Below are 23533 nucleotides of genomic sequence, written 5' to 3' on the forward strand. Positions count from 1 at the left end.
CATGATTCATTTTCACTGGAATAACAAAGATAATACACTACAAACATATTCCACATTATTTTTAATCTCAACTCTCAAAAGTCATCCACAAATCCACTCTGTTCCACACATTCACAATGGAAATGTTTAAAATTACTGTAGATGTATATCCTATAACCAAACAAGATTACTTGCTGTCTTGAGGAGGAGGGAAAGAAAAAAAAAAAATGGAAGTCATAATCTCTCAAAAATGAATATTGAAAATTATCTTTACACATAATTAGGAAAATAAAATACTATTAAGTTAAAAAAAAAAAAAAACCAACAATAGCCAAAAGATTGGTGTCTATTGTTAGATGTTGAAACCTTATCCCACTCCTGCCTTGCTCGTCTCTCCAGCTTTGCTCAAGGACTTCACTTTCATCATCTTTATCTTCCTTGCCTAAAGGTTTCTAAAGCCTGAGAGAGAGAGAATGAAAGCTCCTTCCTCTTCATCCATGGCTGCCTGGGGCTTTAACATGGCAGATGACAAAGAGTGTGAAGTCTAAAAGCCAAAGTCTCAGTTCCATCTTTGTCACCAAAGAGCAGTGGGATTTTAAAGTCACTTACTTTGTCTAGCTCTCACTCTCATCGGTAAAGTGGGATACTATCCGTTTTATGAGAATAAAATGAAATGATAGAAACCACTGTGAAAACCGAGAAGTATTATTCAGATATTGAAAATTTGGACAGAAAGAAAAGCTTAATAGCACCAACCTCTGATAGGTACTAGATGCCTCAGAGCAAACCATGGTCTCTTTTCTTCTTCCACATTCACACTGTAGTTCCACCTATAATTATATTACAACTCATCAGTTGTCAGTATAAAGCCACAGTTGACACCAGCATCAGCCTATACACTGTAATCACAGTTTTTGGAGATTTACCCCCTCTCTAGCTTAGTTTTAAGACACTACATTTGTTGTTTTTAACCATGCAAAATCTCCTTGTCCTGGATCTTCAGTTTCTTCACTTGCAAAATGAGGATGATGATTTTAAGGAAAACTGTATTTTCTATGAGATTTAAAATTGCTTTACAAATAACTGGATTGAGGAAGTCTCCTTGTTATAAAATTTTAAATTTAGTTCACTCCACATCAGTAAATGAAACTCCCATTATACATATATACTGAGTAAATTGCCAACATTGTGGAATGGAACATGGAAAACACACAAAAGAGTCACTGACCCCAAATCTCATTTAACTGGTTAGATAAGAAAAATAAATGTAAACAAATCAATCAACAAGCATTAAATGCCTACTATGTGCCAAGGTGCTATGCTAGGTATCTGGGGATACAGAAACAAAAACTACCCCTGCTCACAAATTGTTTACAATCTAACAAGGGAAACATAATATACATAGAACAGCACATTCAAAATACAAACAATATAAATCCAACTTAATTTCAACATGGGAGACACTTGTGGCTATATCTTTAGTAGCTTTTAGCAGAATATAATTATGCTTGGAAGGGAAACACATACAAATATGAAGCACAGATGTGAGGAAGAAGTACCTTATGGAAGAAGTGCACTACTAGAGAAGGAGAGGGAGGAAGGGGGGGGGGGGAGGATGAAGGGGGGGGGGGAGAAAGGGGAGAGGGAGAGAAAGGCCAGTTTTGCTAAAATCTAGGCTGTATAGTTGTAAAAGCTATAAAATATCAAACAATAATTTGTTTTTGATCCTAGAGGCAAGAGGGAGCCACTGAAGTTTACTTCAGCAAGGGAGTGGTATTCTCATGCTTGTGCTTTAGAAATACCATTTTGGCAGATATGTAGAGGCTAGATTGATGAAAACAACCATAATTGTGGCACAAAAGCTAATATGGAAGAAACAGCAATACTTCAGAAGGAGAGAAGGAGTTGAATGAGATGAGGGAGAGGTAGAATCGGTGAAAATTAGCAAATGATTAGTTATATGATATGAAGGACAGTGATAGGGAGATAAGGATCAATCAGAGGATGTGAAAATGAGTTAAGTGTAAGGATGGTGGTGCTTCTGACAGTTACAAAAAGATCTGGAAGATGCTATAAATAAAGGAGGCAGTCTGATGTAGTAGGAAAAACAATGGGAATAAGAAATCTGAAAACTTGCCACTAACTGGCTGTAAATATTTGGGAAAGTAACTTTACCTTTTCACTTATAAAGTGAAGAAATTGGATTTTATGACACTTAAGGTCTGTCATAACACTATAAAAACCTGAATACAAGATAAAGTTAGATAGGCAGGTTATAAAAGACTTTGAAAGTCAGGAAGAACTGGAACTTGATACAGAAGGCCACCCACCATAAGTTCTTGGGCAGAAGAGTAATAAGATGAAAAAAGGAGACACAAGAAGTAGTAAGACTAGCTAGAAATGTCACAGTAGTGAAAGATCTAATCATCAAAGTTTAGATTAGTGTGGTGGTATTGAGAATAAAAGGAAAGGAGCAAATCTGAACAACATAAAAGGAAGAGAGATGAGCCCATGAGTCAATGATCAGTCTTGGGTCCATGCATTCTTTTCCACCATCACCCAATCCCTATCTAAGTTCCTTCTCCCAGGCCCAATAATTTTTTTTTGCTTCTCTTCTAGCCCTCTTGACTTTAAAGAAGCAACAATTATCAATTAAGTTTTCTAAAGATTTTTACAATTAGAAACTATAGGGGGAAATAGTAATAACTGGCAATCTTAACCCTGCAATGATACAATTATCTTTGTTCTTCCCTAAAATATAAATGAATCCTTCTCCACTAATTTACAGTTCAAACCTATTCAGCACTTTCCTTTTTTCTTTTAGAAGGCAGAGATGCTCATGAATTTCAGAAACTAAATCCTCAGTCTATAAAATACTGATCTTTCTTGCGCCTGCTGAAAGGTCCCAATGATAGTTAATCTAGTTTCTTCATCAAATCCAAAGTGAAATTTATTTATAATCGGAAAAAAATTTAGACTGGTTAACTAGATGGATCATCCATTTGTTTTAGATAGAGCAAGTTTTCCAAGATCATGTTCTAACAACAGAATGGTCCACAATTCTGGAAGAGATGAGTCAAATGTTTGGTTTGGGAGACTGAAATAGTAGTATCACTGACAGCAATAGGAAAAAATGGCTAAAAGAAAGTGGTTTAGCAGAAAAAAACAAGAAGCTTAACTGTGGACATGTTGGACTTAACATAACACTGGTCATCAAAGGAGAAAAAGAAAAAAATCCTATGATGAGGAGATTTTTTTTCCCCCATAATTTTTCTAACTTATCTTTTGACATTCTCCAAAGCATCCCTTTCATTTTATTCAGTTCAGTCTCCTTACCCATATAACCTGATCATTCCCATTTCCATGTTTATCAAGTATAAAGAAGACATCTTCATTCAGGTAGACAGAGAGAAAGACAGGAAGACATTGAATTTTGACAGAAAACAGTTGGGGAAATTACAGATTAGAAGAGGACGAGAAGAACCTAAATAAGTGTGTGCTGATGGAAGTAGGCAAACACAGAAGCAAATTTAAAATGGTCACGAGAACATCTCCAAAATAGGTAGTGTTATGGTGGATAACTAATTTAGGATAATAAAGTAGTAGTATAACTGCTAACAAAGTTTTTTCTATTAATTGGCTTACCCACCTTTGCTTTACAAGAATTCATAGGGCAAGGTGATGATGGATGGCACAAAGCCATACAAGGATGATTACAGTCGATTCTAGCGATTGTACAAGGCTGTTTGCAGACTTCATCTATAAGACACTCTCCTTTGTGACAAATCCTTTTACATTTATGCATTCCACATTTTAACATTTGATTGCAGAGAAGTCCACAAGAGATTTCAGTTAGATGACAAGGAATGTTGTAACGTATCTAAAAAGGACACAAAAATTATGCTGAAATGGAAAATTAATTTTAAAAAATTAAAACATAAAATTAAAAACATTCTAATTTTAAAAAGAAAAATCCATGTAATTTGGATCATAATCTTTCAAAAGTGAACCAATTATCAATGCTGAATGAAGAAATTATTTTTTGAGATTTTAAGAATTGCCATTACCAAAGCAAATCTCCCATTTCAATATAAACCTAGACAAACAACAGGTTAATATTTTCTTTCTTTTCTATTTGCCAAGACAGACCAACCAAAAGCTCCAATACTTAACAAGACCAACTTAATGGTATCTAAAGTTAATACAGGTATCCATCTCCAGGACTATCTGTAACATTTATTATGTGACATGCCTATCCTTCCATTACTTATAAAATGAGGTGGCTTAGGGGGGTAGGGAGGAAATAACAATTTCCACATAAACAAACTGAAACCTAAACACCATCCTTCAATATAGTATAGCACACTGATATAAATCAATCTGTTTTGACCAGGAAAATTAAGACAGTGGAATCATAGTTTAAAATAAAGGAAAATGAGTTCAAGGAGGGGAATGCATCTAACAACTTTTGCTTAAGAGTGTGACAAAAATAAACAAAGATACTTTAAAAAACTGAAAATGGAGAATAAAGGAGAAAACTGATTAGAAATATCTACCAAGCTCAATAATATAGGGAACAATTAAAATATACAAGGAGAGATGCTCAGTAATTCATAAGACAAAATCTAAGAAGCCATCAATAAAACCCGTGGCCTCAGATATCCACATTCAAAGGATGAACAAACAAAAGTAACTGGAGATTCTAAGGCAAGGAAGTAATACCAAGTGTTATCATTGAGACTCAGTGGGATTAGCTCTGTGACTAGATTATGATTGTGAAAAAGACAAACCTCATTCAAAAGACACAAGATGAAAAATATGATATATAAGCCCTTGTATGTGCCTAGCACATATGCTAGATGCTAGGGATTCATATGAGGGAATCTAGGAATCACAGGGGATGATATGAAGACATTAAGTGAAAGTAAGTAGAGGAAGAGAAGCAATTACCATCAGAATTTACTATAGGTCATCTGAACAGAAGGAAGAAAGAGATGAAGGGTTTAGAAAACAGATCCTAAGTAGGTATGAACAGAATAGGACTGAGCCAGGAGTTTAGAAAAAACTGCCTAGAAACAGCAGCACAACCAAAACCACCATGTTCAGGGCTTGTGGGAGAGTCTTCAAAAGATTGAGATTACTCTGAGGTTATCACCTCACACCTATCAGTTTGATTAATATGACAAATAGAGAAAATGTTAAACTCAGAGGGGATGTGGAAAAACTGGGAAACTAATGCACTGTTGGTGGAGTTGTGAACTCATTCAACCATATTGGAAAGCAATTTGGAACTATATATACCCTTTGATCCAGCAAAACTGCTAGGTCTATATCCCAAAGACATCCTCCCTCTCTTCCCCCTCAAAAAAGGGAAAAGGACCTATGTGTACAAAAATATTTACAGCAGCTCTTTTTGTGGTGGCTAAGAATTGGAAATTGAAGATATACTTATCAATCGGGGAACTGATGAACAAGCTGTGGTATATAAGTATAATGGAATTAAATTGTGCTATAAGAAATGACAAACAGGATGATTTCAAAAAATTTGGAAAGACTGACATGAACTGATGCATAATGAAATGAACAGAACCAAAAGAATGTTGAACTAATGCATAATGAAGTGACCAGAACCAAAAGAATGTTATATGTAGTAATATCAATACTGTCTGATGAAGAACTATTAGTGCCTTATTCTCAGCAATACAATGATCTAAGACAATCCCAAAGGACTAATGATGAAACATAATATTCACCTCCACAGAAAGATCTGATATTGTTTGAATAGACTAAAGCATGCTATTTTGCCCTTCTTTTCTTTCATTTTTTCTCTCAAGTCTTCTTGGTTAAAATGATTAACATGCAAATGTTTTACATAATTGTACAAGTATAAACTATATTTGATTATTTCTCAACTTAGAGAGGGAAGAGGAAAGGGAGAGAGGAGGGTAGAATTTGGAACTCAAAACTTTTTTTTTTTGCTGAGGTAATTGGGGTTAAGTGACTTGCTCAACATCACACAGCTAGGCAGTGTTAAGTGTCTGAGATCAGATTTGAAGTCAGGTCCTTCTGACTTCAGGACTGGTGCTTTATTCATTGCACCACCTAGCTGCCCCAAAACTTTTTTTTTTTAAATGTCAAATTGTTTTAACATGTGTGAGGAGGATAAAAAGAATGGAAACAGGTTGATATTATTAAAGGAAAAATGGTAGCTATTTTTGGTAGTGTGGTACAGGGGGACACATCAGGGCAACCCGATAGTGGCAGGGACAAATGAAAGCTAAAATTCAGGAAAAAGCATCTAAAACCAGGGCATTAGGTCCTGTGGGTTGGTGGAAGATGATAATCAATCAAGAAACACTTATTAAATGACTATGTACCCAAAACTATATTAGGCTCTGGGAATTCAAAGACAAAAATGAAAGTCCTTGATTTTGAGATGGTTACTAATCTAGTTGAAGTGGTGTGAAGGAAGCCAGGGGAAAGGAAGAAATGTTTATGTACACAAACACTGTTTTACACATAGGGATGCAACTTCAAAGTCTGAAGACTACTGGTCTCAATATCTACTCAAACTTTATTTCCAAAAGCAGATCAGTTGAATTAATAGCTTGCCTTAAAAACTTCCTCCATACTTCTGGATCTGATTCTCACATTCAAGGAAGAACCGGTTGTTGAAAAAGAAATGATTGGAATCTTAAAAAAAAGTTACTATGCCATTTTAGAAATTGTGATAGGAAGAAGGAAATCTGGCCTTCTTGATTTTAAGAAAGCAAATTTTAAAAGGTTTAGTAGACGAATAAGTAAGAACCTAAGGACTAAAATTCTACAGGAAAAAAAAAAATCAGATCAGGAGGAATAGAAACCTCTCAAATAGAAATCTTTTACAAAGACACAAAGATGAAGAGACTTGTCTAGAAAGACTGCTTTTGATGCACTTTAAATTTTGCCTTACACTTTAAAAGTCTTGTCATGTAAGAAAAACAGAAGCATGTGTGGGTAGTGGATAGTAGTGGAAAATTAACAGAGAAGTATGGCAGTGTTCTATAAGAAGAGTGTCAGAAAGCTAAAGCCAAAATTAAAATTGGTGAGTCCCTAGATGCCCTTAGCTGAGTATATCCTCTTGACATTTGTTGTTCACTATTTAACATGTATAGAACAGCTTGCCATCTGGGGGAGGGGGTGGAGGGAGGGAAGGGGAAAATCGAAACAGAAGAGAGTGCAAGGGATAATGTTGTAAAAAATTACCCTGGCATGGGTTCTGTCAATAAAAAGTTATTTAAAAAAAAATTAACATTCCAAAAAAAAAAAAATTTGTTGTTAAGTCATGTCTGCTTCTTTGTGACCCCATTTAGGGTCTTCTTGGCAAAAATATGGGGGTAGTTTGCCCTTTTCTTTTCCACAACTCATTTTACAGATGAGGAAACTGAGGCAAACAGAGTTAAGTGACTTGTCCAGATTCACACAGCTAAAGCCTATGGCTGAATTTGACTTGTCTTTGAACCTAGCACTCTATCCACTGCTGCCACTGCCTCTACCTTAGTTGCCCTCTTAATAAATTATAATGCTGCTCTATCACTTCCCTTTTAGGAACAGCTATTCTGTTCCTTTTCAATGGATAAATTTTTTTTAAAATTATTAAGTTTTTCATATGTGCAAGTAATACAAGAATAAAAAGAAAAAACAAGGTAGTTTCTTCCCTACAATGGAAATACAATATGTAACAGAGATTTTAGCTTCAGGGGAGATGAAAAGGTCCTTAAGGGATACTGGCAAAGCATGAGATAATGTATCATTACTATTGATAAAAACCTTATCTGTTTCTGATGCTGAAAAGCTTGACAATGTTAAAGAATTTTGTGGGGTTTTTTTCTGGGTCCCCCAAAGCTGTGGCTGCTGAGAGAGCAGATACCAAGGTCACACTTCCACAAGAGCAGCTCCCTTGAATGAAAGCTGTAGACATACGACTTAAGCATGGACATTAGCTAGGGGAGGGCTGCTATTTACAGAGCTCTTAGATACAGCATCCAAGGCATCACCACTAAGGTCTCGAGGGATGTGGTGGTGGCAGTCTGATCCATATGGTTGTAGCAGAAGTGACCAGCAGTGAAGCATTACTTAGAATGCTTTTTAAAAAATTTTGTTACCATAAGCAAGGGCCAAACATTTTTAAATGTTTTACATGCTCTCTCTTCTAGACCAAGACTGATATGACAAGACTTTATTGGAAAGAAACTAAGTGGTAAATTCAAAAAGAGTAAGTATGGCTTTCATCAAGAATATACCAAAACAATCTCATAACTTTTTCATTTATAAAGCATTTTAAGGTTTGCCAATTGCTTTACATGTTATTTTTATTTGATATTCTAACAACCTGAGGTAGGCACTACTCTTACTCTCACTTTGGAGTTGAGGAAATCAAGGCTGAGAGAGGTTAAGTGATTCGTCAAGATTCACACAGCTAAGAAGTGTAAGGCAGGATTTAAACTTACATCTTCCTGACTCCAAATTCAGCACTAGACTTAAGGTGCTCAGGAATAATATACTTCTTTCTTATGTTTTGCACAAACAATAGAAAGATGCCTATATGTCTTTAGCCATGAGTTACATTACCATTTTTGTTGCTGACTCAGGAAAAAATCACAAATGTTTATCAAATTTGCAGATGACACAAGCTGGAAGGGACAGCAAACAATTTGAAGAGAGAACTTAAAAGCAGCTAGAACACTGAACTATCAGAAGATAAAATATAGAATATGAATGAATCAAAGGATCATAGATTTATAATTGAAAAGAACCTCAGAAGTCATGCTTTTTAAAATAAAAAAAAAGAGGCCCATAAAAATGAATTGTCCCAAACCACACAGATTTTAAATAGCTGAGCTAGAACAAATAATTGGACTTTAGGTCGTTTCTGGCAACGACCATTATTAACTACTGTCAACAACTGGGAAGATAAAACTTACCTCATGTTTGCCCATGCACCACTTCTGAGTAAGGTAAGTACAAGGGGGGCATTTCACCTCACTGTGACAAGAATGGAATACTGTAGTAAAATAAAGAGAAAATTAGGAAATATTTTTATAAAAAGAATTACACACATAAATCCTGTACATAGTTTTATAGCTTTTAAAAACAGGTTTTAAGTTTTCTCATAAAAGAATAATTATGTAAAGCTACCAATAAATATCACATAAGAAAAAACCTTACTTTAAGGGGGAAAGGAGTACAGAGAAAAACAATATCCCACCCTAATTTATCTGGAGAGATGAAGAAATATGGAAATGAAGGAATTATTGTTCCCACCTCCTCTTTTCCAACTCTCTATTGGGTTACTAAACAGGGAATGATAAAAAGCCTGAAAAGGTAGCATGAAATCAGATTAGGAAGAATTTTGAAAACCACACAGATTTTATTCTGAGAATTTAATAGGGAGCCATTGGAATTTACCAAACAGGAGAGGCAAGAGGGTCAAACCAGCATTTTAGGAAGATCAATCTGATAGGCAAGTTGCATGGATTAAAGTGGGGGAAGATCTGAGGCAAGGAGACCAGCCAGAGAGTACTGCAATAATCTAGGCATGAGGTGACAAGGGCTTGTCTACATAAAGGTAGTGGCAAATTCAAAGGAGTAAAGGAGGCATATGTGAGAGATCTTATGAAAGTGAAATGGATAGGGCTTAACCAGTGGGTGACATTGGCAGGGTGAGAGAGAGTGGTGAGTGAGAATGACTTTTTGGCTGAGAGACTCAACAGTAACAGGGAATTTCGTTGGCGATGGTTTCCAGGAGATGGGGAGTAAAGGAAGGGAAAGAAGATGATGTCTTTGTGTCCACAGTATTTAATACACAGTGGGCATTTAATAAATGTTTGCTGTTTGCTTGAGTATTCTTATTAGCTTGTGTCCCATGAATTCTCAGCTACATATAAATTGTCTTAATGTATTCAGAAAATCATATATTCAGATCTGGAAGGGACCTCAGTTCAAATGCCTCATTTTATAGATGAGGAAAGGAAAGTTTCCTCTTATTCAAAGTCAAATAGGTCAATATGTAGATGAATTCCAAAATGAATGCCTAACTTCACATCTGTTATTCTTCTTTACTGTACCATGCTATTATATCTTGTCATAAGATATGTGTATATTTTGTACCCCTCTACACAAGGAAGACTGAGGTGGCCTCAAGGGCAAGGGCCACAGTATCTTTTTAAGTTTTCCAATTCAATGCCCATCATAAGTCTAGATATATACTTAGTGTATACTTACACTATATACTAGGTATACTTAGTGTATACCTACCAAAAGATTAGGTATTTCACTCAATATCTTATTGAATGGTTGAAGAAAAAAGAATAAACCAAAACAATTCACAAAGTATTCTTCTTTTACCATGTAAATTTACTAGGAAGATTAATGTAGGAAAATCTTAGTCAAGAGTTAAATTGTGGACCTATGAGCAGGGCTGTGTGTTCAAGGTTTAGAAATGCATCTTATATAAATTTTTCTCAAGGGTGGCTATGAGAGACAAGAACAGTAGCTCATCATTACTAAGCATATTCTTCCCTACAAAGCAGGTAGTTTAAGTATTATCAACTCCATTTTACAGATGAGGAAACTGAGGATAAAGAGGCTTACATGACTACCTAGAGTAACTAAAAAACTAGCTAGGATCTGAAACATAGGTGTTTTCACTCCCAAACCAGTATCACTGATATACTAAATGCTGCTCTATAAACTTGCCTGAAAGAGGTTAAGTATTGATAGAAAGAGAGAGCAAAAACATTTTAAAGGTGACCATCTTTTAAAAACATGATAGCAAAGAAACAGTCCACTGAGAAACCAACTTGTAATGCTGCATTTTAAGGACTGGTAATTTTTTTTTCCAGTAGAACTCAGACTGCCTAAGAGTTGGGAGAAATAAATTGCAACATATTCCACTAACAAAATTTTAGAGTTCTAAAGTAAACAACGTTTAATAATGTCTAATGTGGAATAGACTACACAATCTGTCATTCTATGTTAAGTGGCAATTGTCAAGAGCAATTAATACATAAAGGTAATAGGGGAAAATGTAATTCATTTATATTTCATAAAGTTCAAATAAAAGTAAATTTATAGGAACTCACCAGGATGATCACATTCATGTAGTCTTGTACATGTATTTTTACACTCTGGGGGCTTAGTACCACAAGGAACTGGAGGGAAAATCACAGACTCTCCACAATAGCATGTTAATTCATCAAAACCTGAAGCAGCAGAAAAATAAAACAACTATTTTAACAGTGTGATTCATATAATTTGTGGTAATTTTTTTTAAAGGGTGTTCTGAATGTTAAGGGAATAAACCAACCAGCAGACTGAGTTAAAAATGTGTTCTATCATAAATTTTATCCAGGTAATTAATCATTCTTTCCAATGTATTTGGCAAAAAATAAATGTATACCTAAATTATTTCATAAAATGAGGCCTCCACAAAAATGGATGAGTAATTAATTCAAATCATACTACAGAAACATTTTAAAAAACTTCCTTTGTTCAAGTGAAAACATTAAGAAATAAGTCTTTTCCAGTGAAAGTATATGGAGTTTACGAAACTGTAGATCAAGAATGAAAAAACAAATGAAGTCTTTAGAAAAATGGATTCTAGGAAGTAACCAAACTTGGAATCAAAAGTGTTATTTTGTTTATTAAGATTAATCCCTTCACCATCCCTTTGGGAATATACTTATGACCTACTTAAGTGCAATACCCTTCCATATTGAGAAATGATTAGAATATTGTTCACAAAGAGGAAGTCCTATCAAATACAAAGGGAATTCAGTAAGTAGAATTATTTTAATAGAAGATTAAGTGAATATTATTCTAGAATGATGACCCCAAAAGTGTGATTTTAATAAATTGTGATCTTTTCCTTGTTTAAGATTTCTATAAGTATAATCTCAAATTGTCTTGGGGTAGAGAGATGTTCGAGGGCATCAGGAAAGACTATGCCAGTTTGGACATTTCCTTTCTAAGTCAGAAATCCATAGATTTAGAATGTTAAATAAAAAAATTTGTTCTTGGGAGACTTTTGCCTGTAGTACATGAATTAGTATTATTTTTTTTGACAAGTAATTAATAAACAAATCACATTTGAGGTTGGACTTTTGATCAATTTAAATTTTGAAATATAAAAGATACCTTTTTATTGCAGAAATGAGAAGTATAATCCTATTCCTCAGTTTTAATGACATTTTAATTTAGTATTATTTCAGATCAAAACACACATATGCTTCAAGAAGCATTATTGCCAAATTGTAAAGCCTATAATGGCACCCACTTAAGCCTTTTCTTCTTTTGGAAAGTTATAGTCTGAATGGGGTTTCTCAACTTAGGGAAGATCAGTTCTAATTCATGGCCTCATTAAAGTCTTAAATTAAATTGATAGGAGAACCTACTAGAGCTACAGAAGCAAGGACCCATGCCAAAATTATTCTACCACTCAATACTACAAAAGTTGAATACAATATTTTATAAATATCACCTCTTCTTGTTTTAGTCTAACTCATGGAACTTTACAAAACAGGAAAATGTGATCTATCTTAAATTGATGTGCTTTGGATCAAAAACTTTATATTTGACATTAAAAATGGCAAAAAATTTAAACAATCCATCCATGATATGATATGGGAAAAAGCAAATTAGAAGCACATGCAGGAAAAAGAAGATATATCAGCAGAACATTAAAATTGCTCCTTCTTCATAAAACCTTCTTTTACTATTCTAATTCAATGTAATCATTATCCTCTCTAATCATGTACTTCTATCTATACCATTCATCTGTAAATTAATTAGGCATTTATATGCTTTGTGAAATTTCTTACATTCATTCATCCAAATTTTTCTTGAATTACACTTACAGTTAAAAATAGATAAGAGTTCTTACCATAGAAGAGCATATTATCTAATAGGAATGATAAATAAAGACACACATAAATAGCAAAAACACAAAATAAAAGACATCATGAGAGGTTATGAACAAAATGCTATGAGAATACAGAGAAAAATATCCAGCTGGAAGATCTATGAAGAAGAGGAAACATGACAACTGGGCTTATATCCTAAAGAGATCATAAAGAAGGGAAAGGGATCTGTATGTGCACGCATGTTTGTGGCAGCCTTCTTTGTAGTGGCCAGAAACTGGAAACTAAGTAGATGCCCATCAATTAGAGAATGGCTGAATAAATTGTGGTATATAAATATTATGGAATATTATTGTTCAGTAAGAAATGACCAGTGGGATGATTTCAGAAAGGCCTGGAGAGACTTACATGAACTGATGCTGAGTGAAATGAGCAGGGCCAGGAGATCATTATATACTTCAACAACAATACTATATGATGATCAATTCTAATGGACCTGGCCATCTTCAGCAATGAGATGAACCAAACCAGTTCCAATGGAGCAGTAATGAACTGAACCAGCTACGCCCAGCGAAGGAACTCTGAGAGATGACTAAGAACCATTACAATGAATTCCTAATCCCTATATTTTTGCCTGCCTGCATTTTGGATTTCCTTCACAGGCTAATTGTACAATATTTCAGAGTCCAATTCTTTTTGTACAGCAAAATAACGGTTTGGTCATGTATACTTATTGTGTATCTAATTTATACTTTAATATATTTAACATCTACTGGTCATCCTGCCATCTAGGGGAGGGTATGGGGGGGAAGGAGGGGAAAAATTGGAACAAAAGGTTTGGCAATTGCAGTGCTGTAAAATTACACATACATATAACTTGTAAATAAAAAGCTATTAAAAAAAAAAAGAAAATGAAACATGGCATAGCAGGAAGTACTTGAAGCTTCACATGAGAGGCTTGCTCTGTGACTCCACTACTACAGACTACAATTTCCTCTATATAATGAGATTGGACTAGATGATCATGAAATCTCTTTCTACTCTCAATCCTCCATGATTTCAATAGCAGCAATGAAGGCACAGGGCTATGGTTCCTGGACTGCACAATGAGATGTCCTAGAGACAGCTTAAATTTTGGGAGGAAATAGTGACACTCAACATCAGGAAAATATTTAGAGAATTGCCAGGTTTAGGGAGTTAACAAAATTGACATTAGCTTTTGAAGGATATCTTTGAATATGAGTAACAGTCTGGTTTAAGTTCTCTCATAATACTGCAAACCTGGGTTTTCAATTGTTGCTGTGATTAAAAAAAAAAAAAAAAAAACAAGGACTGTCAAAAATCAATGTGGAACAGGAAATAAAGATGGTGGTGTTCAATATAAATCCAAGGTTTGAGAAAATGTGTCCAGTGAAAAAGCAGTGCCCAAAAGGCATACAAATTTTCTGCATAAATAACTGATTGATAATGAAATAAAAATCTTTTTTTTTCCTTTTCAATTTATATATATTATTTTAAAAATGGATACTAAGTTGTTGGCAGCTAAGTGGCACAAAGATAGTGTGTTTGGCCTATAATCACGAAGACCTGAGTTCAAATCTCAAACTCAAGACATTTGCTAGCTGTGTAACCCTGGAGAAGTCACTTAACTCTATTTGCCTCAGTTTCCTCATTTGTAAATGAGCTTGGGAAGGAAACAACCCTACTACTACTATTGCCAAGAAAACCCCAAAGGGTCAAGAAGAGCTGAACATGCCTGAAACAACTGAACAACAACACTAAGTTGTTAAGACATAAACATTTATTAAGTATTTTGGACCTATTTAAAATAAGTAGAATTGTTAGGTATTTCTTTTGACTTAGAGATGCCATAAAAAAATTAGAGACATGAAGGACTCTGTAAATAGAGCAAGTTTGGATATTCCAAGCCTATAAAAGGCATTGAGTGCCAGACTAAGATATATGGACTTTACTTGATGAGCTGCTGAAAGTTTTTGAACAAAACAGTCACAATCAGCTATCTTAGGAAAAGTTACCTGTATTAGATATATATGCAAGTATAAGACCATAGATAGAGAGAATAATGAAATGGCTCATAAAAAAGAAAAAGATGATCTGAATTGGGATAGTGGAGGAAAGAATAGAAAGAAGGAGACCAGATGCATGTACTAGATAGAAATTGAGAGGTCTTAGCAACTTGAATGAATGTAGGGGACAAGAGGAAGAAAAAAGTCAAGGATGACTGAGGATCAAAGAATGATGGTATTATTAATAATAAATGTAAAATGTTTGATATAGTACAATGACATGAAAAGTCCTACAGAAGCCCAACTCTCCAACAAAAGTCCCTGCAAAGACCTAAAATAGTCTCAGATGGAACAATGATTGAGATGACCAAAGAGAAAAACAGGAGTAAGCTCCTCTACTTAGCCCAGGGCTGTGCAAGATGATGGTCAAGGAGCAACTAGCTGGTGCAATGGATAGAACATCAACCATGAAGTCAGGAGGACCTAAATTCAAATATGACCTCAGCACTTAACATGTCCTGGCTCTGTGACCCTGGACAAGTCACTTAACCCCAATTATCTCAGAGTAGGGAGGTAGGTGGGAGAGAAAGATGATGGCCAAAAGCCTGTAGAGATTTGGAGAAGGTTCATGCTAGGGGAGGACAAAGACAGGTGATTTCTAGTAAATGGGATCTAACAACTGTGGAAACGCTGAACAGGAAGACACCAGAGAAATATGAAATTAGTCAAATGCCAGAACCTAGGGCTCTGGCCAGCAGAGCCAAGGAAATAACAGAATTAGAATTAAGGGAAGTCAGAGCCAGAGCAAGGAATGGAATCAACTGTGACTGGGGATCATGCAAGAAGTAACAGATAGAAATGAGGCCCAGGCTAGCAAATAAGTCAGATTACCAGAAGAGGAAGTCAAAACCAGGAATGGTATCAGAGGGCAGGCAGTCCCTAATACCAACCACCTCATTTGATAATGCAATTGAGCAACTTTAAACTAAGGAGGACAGGACTGCAAAGGACATGAATACTCCTCTACCAAGAGACAGAGTATAACCCTATCACAAAATTCCTATCTAGGAAATGAGACTTGAGATAAATGAAATAATATTTGTAAAGCAATTAGCACAGTAACTGATATATAGTAGGGACTTAAAAAGTGCTTTTCTTCTTCCTCTTAACCCTTAAGAAATTAATAAGAGATACAAAAATAAAGTTAGCGCACTCAAGGAAAGAATCAAAGAGGGAATCATTAGCCTAGAACAAAAGGTGAAACTTTTACCCAAGTTGGGGATTCGCTGAAAAACAGTAAGGTGCAAATGGAGCTCAATGATTCCATGAGACAATAAGAAACCATTGAACAAAGTAAAAAAAAATTGAAATATTACAAAGACAAGTAAGTTGTTATTAAAAAAGGAGTTGACCTTGGGGAAAAAAAGTGATATTAAAAAAATTTTAAAATCCCAAAAGTGAAAATAAACACATGAGCGTGCGCGTGCACACACACACACACACACACACACACACACACACACAGCAGCAGCAGCAAAATTCTACCTAATGCAATGTGAGCTAAATAAATATATGTCAAAAATCAAATTTCCAGTGTCTACATCCAAGTAACCACTTATAAAGAAATGTTAGTGCATGGAAACTGAGTAGATGCCCATCAATTGGAGAATGACTGAATAAATTGTGATATATAATTATTATGAAATATTATTGTTCGATAAATGACCAGTGGGATGATTTCAAAAAGGCCTGGAGAGACTTACATGAACTGATGCTGAGTGAAATGAGCAGGACCAGGAGATCATTATATACTTCAACAATACTATATAATGATCAATTCTGATGGACCTGGCCATCTCCAGCAATGAGATGAACCAAGTCAGTTCCAATAGAGCAGTAATGAATTGAACCAGCTACACCCAGAGAAAGAACTCTGGGAGATGACTATGAACATTACATAGAATTCCCAATCCCTCTATTTTTGTCCACCTGCATTTTTGATTTCCTTCACAGGCTAATGGTACACTATTTCAAAGTCCGATTCTTTTTGCACAGCAAAATAACTGTTTGGACATATATACATATATACATATATATATATACACACACACATATATATACACTTAATTTTTACTTTAACATATTTAACATGTATTGGTCAACCTGCCATCTGGGCGAGGGGATGGGGGGAAGGAGGGGAAAAATTGGAACAAAAGGTTTGGCAATTGTCAATGCTGTAAAACTACCCATGCATATAACTTGTAAATAAAAAGCTATAATAAAAAGAAAGAAAGAAAGAAAGAAAGAAATGTTAGTGCAGCACTCACTTGTTTGCCAGCATGTCTGACAGTTTCCCCGGTGACAAGGCTCCTCACACCTATGAAGGCCACAATTAAGTTTTCGTCCACAAATTAAGGAACACCTATGCTCTTTATCCTAGGAAAGACAGAATTAGGTTCTAATGAACTAAATTAACCAACTGATACTTTCCACAGGGCAATCAACAAGTTTTTATTATATACCTAATCTGTGAAAGTACTATGCTAAGTACTGAGGATATGAAGACAAAAATGAGACAATACTTGTCTTAAAGTGGTTTACATTTTCCTAGAGCATAAAACAGGTATACGGAAGAAAAACTGGGACACTGATATATTGTTGGTGGAATTGTGAATGGATTCAACCATTTTGGAAAGTAATTTGGAACTATGCCCAAAGAATTTTCAAACTGTGCATAAACTTTAATCCAGCAGTGTTACTACTGGGATCTTAAAGTAGGAAAAGAGAACCACATGTGAAAAAATATTTGTGGCAGCCCTTTTTGTAGTGGCAAGAAAGTGGAAACTGAGTGGATGCCCATCAATTGGAGAATGGCTGAATAAGTTATGGCATATGAATGTTATGGAATATTATTGTTCTATAAGAAACGATCAGCAGGATGATTTCAGAAAGGCCTGGAGAGACTTGCATGAACTGATGCTGAGTGAAATGAGCAGGAGCAGATCACTGTACACAGCATCAAGACTATGAGACAATCAATTGTGATGGACATGGCTCTCTTCAACAACGAGATGATTCAGACCAGTTCCAATAGTCTTGTGATCAAAAGAGCCATTTACACCCAGAGAGAGGACTGTGGGAACTGAGTGTGGATCACAATATAGCATTCCTTTGAGGGGGGAGCAACAGGCTCAATGAGGAAAAAGAAAGGAAGGAAAGTATTTCAGGCACATGTCAAGGCATAGGGCAAAAATGTAAAACATTAAATATAGGAAGCAAATAGGCCAATTTGGCTCCTGGAGTTCACAGTATGCGATATGGAATAACCTAAATCAGTCTAGAAAAATAGGCTAGAAAATGATTGTAAAGGGTTTTAAGTGCACAAAAAGAAACAAGAAAATTCTATTTCTTGTATAAAATCATTGAAGAATTTAAAGAAATACTATATACTGTGGGGCACAAATTGACTGTTTATATGAACTGGCATTGGTACTTAGAATTGAGATTGGCAAGATATTTACCAAAATAAAAACAGAGGTTTGTTGTCTTCTGAGTTCATATATTCAAGATATAACAGAGAACTCCCAAGACTTATAAAAACAGATGACTACTATTTACATTCTGGTAACTAACCATGTATGATACCAGAAGGAACCTAGAAAGCAGTTCTCAAGATCACAAAGCTTTATGTAAGTAACTACAAGCGCACAGGTAGTATTTTTCTCACTGTTGGTTACCGAAGGTTAAGGGATACAGACTGAGACTTTTTTTTAGGCTATAAAGTGATAAAATGCTCCTGGCCATAGATGGAGTGCACATGGCAAAAACTAGCAATACCTGGTACACTGTATCCTTAATCAATGAACACTTAAAGAAGATTAAAGAAGGAAAAAACTTGTTTATGTTAGATACAACAGAGGGTAGTTACAACACAGAAAAAATAAAGAGTAAACAGACCAGAAAACATAAAAAATAAATTCCAACAAAAAATAAACAGCAAAATCCATGGCAAATAAAAAGCATAGATAACAAGCAACATAAACCCTTAGAAGTCCTAATATGCAAGGAAGCAAATTTAATCTTAAGAAGGTAGGTATGCAGTGAATAGAGCACCAGGACTGGAATTAAGAAAACTCATTTTCCGGAGTTCAAATATGGCCTGAGATATTTCTAGTTGTATGGCCTGGTAAAAGTCACTCTGCCTCAGTTCTTTATTTATAAAATAAGCTGGAGAAGAAAACTGTAATGTTTTGTGCAATACCAGACAAACATAGTTAAATCTGGTTCTACATTAAGTTTATGTAAAACAAGAATAAAGTGAAAATGCTTACTTGCATATCAAAAAAAATGGCAAGAGAAAGATTTTATAAGTTCATTTGAAAATGAGGGTATGTGCATGTGCCTGACTACCCATTAGGAAATGTTTTATACTCAAATTCTGAACCTTGGGTGATAGCTTATAAACATTTGATGGGAACAGAAGAACATGTTGCAATTAATAAAAAAAGGTAGTTCAATGTCTTTGCCTAGAATATCCCAAATGGAGTCATAAAGAGTCAGACAAAACAGAAATGATTCAACTACAAAAATAAAATTTGATCTTAGAGATTTCACTAAGACTTGGTGGGATTAAAATTATGCTTGGAATGTGACTGTAAATGGGTACATCTTATACATAAGATAAAAGAAAAAAGGGAAAACAGACTTGCAAAGATATGATTTTTTTATAACAATAGCTTTTTATTTTTCAAAAATACATGCAAAGGTAATTTTCAACATTTACCATGTAAAACCTTGCGTTCAAAATGTTTTCCCTTCTTCCCTTCTCCCTTCTCCCCTAGACAGCAGCAATCCAATGTAGATTAAACATGTGCAATTCAAAGCCAAGATTTAGCTGTAATAGTGGACTTTAATTATTCAGATGTCTGCTAGAGCTCTCTCTTTGCCTAAAGGAAAATTGCTAGTATCTTCCCTACTTAACATTAGCAAAAATTTCATTCTTAAAATGGGAAAAGGACCAAAAAGAATTTCTATATTGCTTCTAGTTCTCACTAACAGAGAACTAGTTGCGACAGGTTAATGACAATAATAGAACAGACAACCATAATAGCCATGGGGAAAAGACATTGAAGGTTAAAGAGAAAAGCAAGCTGTTCATAATACAGGTAAGTGGCTTCACATAAAATTCTTTTTTTTATTCTGCTTTGTATGAAAATGCTCTATCTTATTTGGTCTTGTTAAGATCAGAAATTTTTTTTAAAAGGAAAAAAAAATCATTTTTCCTCTGCCATTCTCTCAATCTATCCTCTTAAATTCTTCTTTTCATTTCCAAACATCTTGAAAAATTTATCTACACTAGTTGCTTCTACTTTTCTCTGATTCACATTTCAACCCTCTGCAGTCTGACTACATTGCTTGACTTAATGGTTCTCATTTGGTGGGGTTCCACTAAAAATTCTTTAATGGCACCTTAAGTAGTTAAAAAAAAAAAAGTTGCCTAAATATAAATATTTTTAAAGCACATACATGATTGAAACTGCAAGTTTATTTCTGCAGCAATTCAAAACAGTCATGATCATGTGAATAATTCTGATGTTCATGCAGAAATTACAACCAATTACCCACTTTCTTAGTAACTGCAACATTCGTGTAGTTTCTCAATCTATCATCAAATATTTACAAACTAAAACCAAAAGTTCAATATTTGATACAAAGCATTTCTCAATGGATGATCAGACATACATATATATTCTCATTCTCAAAAGAATTTACAAAATACTATTTTCTATGATAGATTTGTGCAAATGAGCATTTTTGCTTTATTTCTGTTTTACATATACTTGCTATAGAACCAGATTTAACGATTTGGTGATTATACCATATATTATAAATCTTGATTCAAATGAACATTTATTCAAATTTGGATACAGAATATCCAAAATAAAATATTCATAGGTATTTATAATTTTATATTTAGAATTTTCATAATTATCAGAAGAATAAAATGTATTTTATAATTATATAATGTAAATTTTAATTTGTAGATCTTTTTGAGCAAAAGTTGTCATTGTTATTATAAATGCTTAATGAACAAACCTAAGGCTATTACAAATAATCTAGATCTTTTTTTAAAAAACTGGAAATCAATTGTCAATCAATAGAAGAACTAAACAAATTGTGATATCTGACTAATAAATGTAATCTCAGAAAGATAGCTGAATATGAAGAATTTTGAAAAATATGGGCAAATTTCTATAAATGTATCAAATAGAAGTAGAACTAAAACATTTTACACAGTGTAATAAACATAAGGGAAAACACTAAAAACTTCAGAATTTTGCTTAATGCAGCAATCATTATTACTGTCCATTGTGGGTAAAACACAGTTTCTATTTATTGACAAAGAGGTACAGATGAAAAATAAGAGTGAAGACATGTCTTCAAAAAAAGGCCAATGTATCAATTGCTTTGTCTGCTCATTCCAGTCTGCATCTGCTGCTGATTGTGGTTTCAGCTACAAAGAACTTCACCTCTAATCTTATCATCATACTGCTGACTAAGCCTTGACTGACATCATCACTTTCACCGCTCTTTCCCCTCAGATCAGAGGGCTGGAGGGTAAAGTACCAAATTATTTCCAATGCCTTCCTTTATATAGGAGGAAAAACTAAACTCTTAGCTCTTTCCTCTTTGCATCTGCTGCTTTGTTTCAACTCCAAGGAAGATAAGGCCTCCATGCAGGGTACCTCCTTGTCACTCTTTACCTCCATCTAATTTCCTGCCTCCTTTTGTGTATTGTCTTTCACCCACCCCTTAGATTCTAAGCTGCTTGAGGACAGGGACTGTGTTTTTTTTAATTGGATTCCCAGCACTTAGCACAGTGCCTAGCATATAGGAAGTGCAACGTTTATTGGAATGGATAATAATGAATACAGTATACAGCACTAAATCTATGATCTCCTAGTAAAATGTTTATCATACTTTACAATTATGTAAACTTACCACACAACATATTTCATTACACTTGTGTCTTCCACACAATCGTTTCTTATTGCATCGCTTGTCACACAAAAATGTAGCATCAGCTATTGTCAAATTAAAAAGAAAAAAAGTAACTTGTTAATACTTAAAATGCTGCATTTAAATAGTGATTAACATTAAGTTATATATACAAATAAATAGGATAGCACTATAGCATATGATTAGACGCAGAGTGGAGTAGTAGAGAGCTCTGGAAGTCCTGTGCTTAAATCAATTCTCTGATGCTTAATAGCTACTGTGACACTGGACAAGTCAGTTAGTTGTCCTGAGCCGCATCTGTAAAATGAGGGTGTTGGACCAGATGGTCTGAATTTCCTGATCCAGTAATTATCTCCTCTATGTCCTTTTTCTGTAATTTTAGTGGCTACCACCAACCATTTAAAAATTATAGCTACAATTAGCCCCAATGCTTTATAAACTACTTGAAAAAATAGGGAATGAAGGAATCCTACCAAATTCCTTTTATGACACAGACATGGTACTGATACCTAAACCAGGTAGGTTAAAAACAGAGAAAGAAAATTATAGACCAATCTCTCTAATGAATATTGATGCTAAAATCTTAAATAAAATATTAACAAAAAGACTACAGAAAATCATTCCCAGGATAATACAACATGATCAAGTAGGATTTATACCAGGAATGCAGGGCTGGTTCAATATTAGGAAAACTATCAGTATAATTGGCCATATTAATAACCAAATTAACAAAAACCATATGATCATCTCAATAGATGCAGAAAAAGCATTTGATAAAATCCAACATCCATTCCTATTAAAAACTCTTGAGAGTATAGGAATAAATGGGCTTTTCATTAAAATAATCAGTAGCATCTATTTAAAACCAGCAGTAAGCATCATATGTAATGGGGACAAACTGTAACCATTCCCAATAAGACCAGGAGTGAAACAAGGTTGCCCACTATCACTGTTACTATTTAATATTGTATTAGAAATGCTAGCTTTGGCAGTAAGAGTTGAGAAAGAGATTAAAGGAATAAGAATAGGCAATGAGGAAACCAAATTATCACTCTTTGCTGATGATATGATGGGATACTTAGAGAACCTCAGAGATTCTACTAAAAAGTTATTAGAAACAATCCACACCTTCAGCAAAGTTGTAGGATACAAAATAAACCCACATAAGTCATCAGCTTCTTATATGTCACTAACAAAACCCAACAGTTAGAGTTACAAAGAGAAATTCCATTTAAAGTAACTACTGATTGTATAAAATATTTAGGAATCGATCTGCCAAGGGAAAATCAGAAACTTTATGAGCAAAACTACAAAAAACTTTCCACACAAATTAAGTCTGATCTAACCAACTGGAAAAATATTAAATGCTCTTGGATTGGATGAGCAAATATAATAAAGATGACAATACAACCTAAACTGATCTATTTATTTAGCGCTATACCAATTAGACTCCCAAAAAACTATTTTAATGACCTAGAAAAATAACAACAAAGTTCATATGGAAAAACAAAAGGTCAAAAATTTCAAGGGAATTAATGAAAAAAAAAAATCAAATGAAGGTGGCCTAGCTGTACCAGATCTAAAATTATATTATAAAGCAGCAGTTAC

The 23533-nt window shown here is 34.4% G+C and overlaps 1 protein-coding gene across 1 annotated transcript in view; it reads right to left on the minus strand.

The window, feature by feature from the left end:
- NFX1 (nuclear transcription factor, X-box binding 1) overlaps window positions 1–23533 on the minus strand; it is an 85269-nt gene that overhangs the window by 21100 nt on the left and 40636 nt on the right. Inside the window, exons 12-17 of the mRNA XM_051997166.1 lie at window positions 21908–21990; window positions 17233–17341; window positions 11103–11222; window positions 8943–9022; window positions 3629–3859; window positions 736–809 (exon numbers count right to left, since the gene is read on the minus strand). Of these exons, the coding sequence (XP_051853126.1) occupies window positions 736–809; window positions 3629–3859; window positions 8943–9022; window positions 11103–11222; window positions 17233–17341; window positions 21908–21990 (697 nt within the window). The remainder of the gene's footprint in view (window positions 1–735; window positions 810–3628; window positions 3860–8942; window positions 9023–11102; window positions 11223–17232; window positions 17342–21907; window positions 21991–23533) is intronic.

Source organism: Antechinus flavipes, chromosome 1, assembly GCF_016432865.1.
Source record: "Antechinus flavipes isolate AdamAnt ecotype Samford, QLD, Australia chromosome 1, AdamAnt_v2, whole genome shotgun sequence".
NCBI lineage: Eukaryota > Metazoa > Chordata > Mammalia > Dasyuromorphia > Dasyuridae > Antechinus > Antechinus flavipes.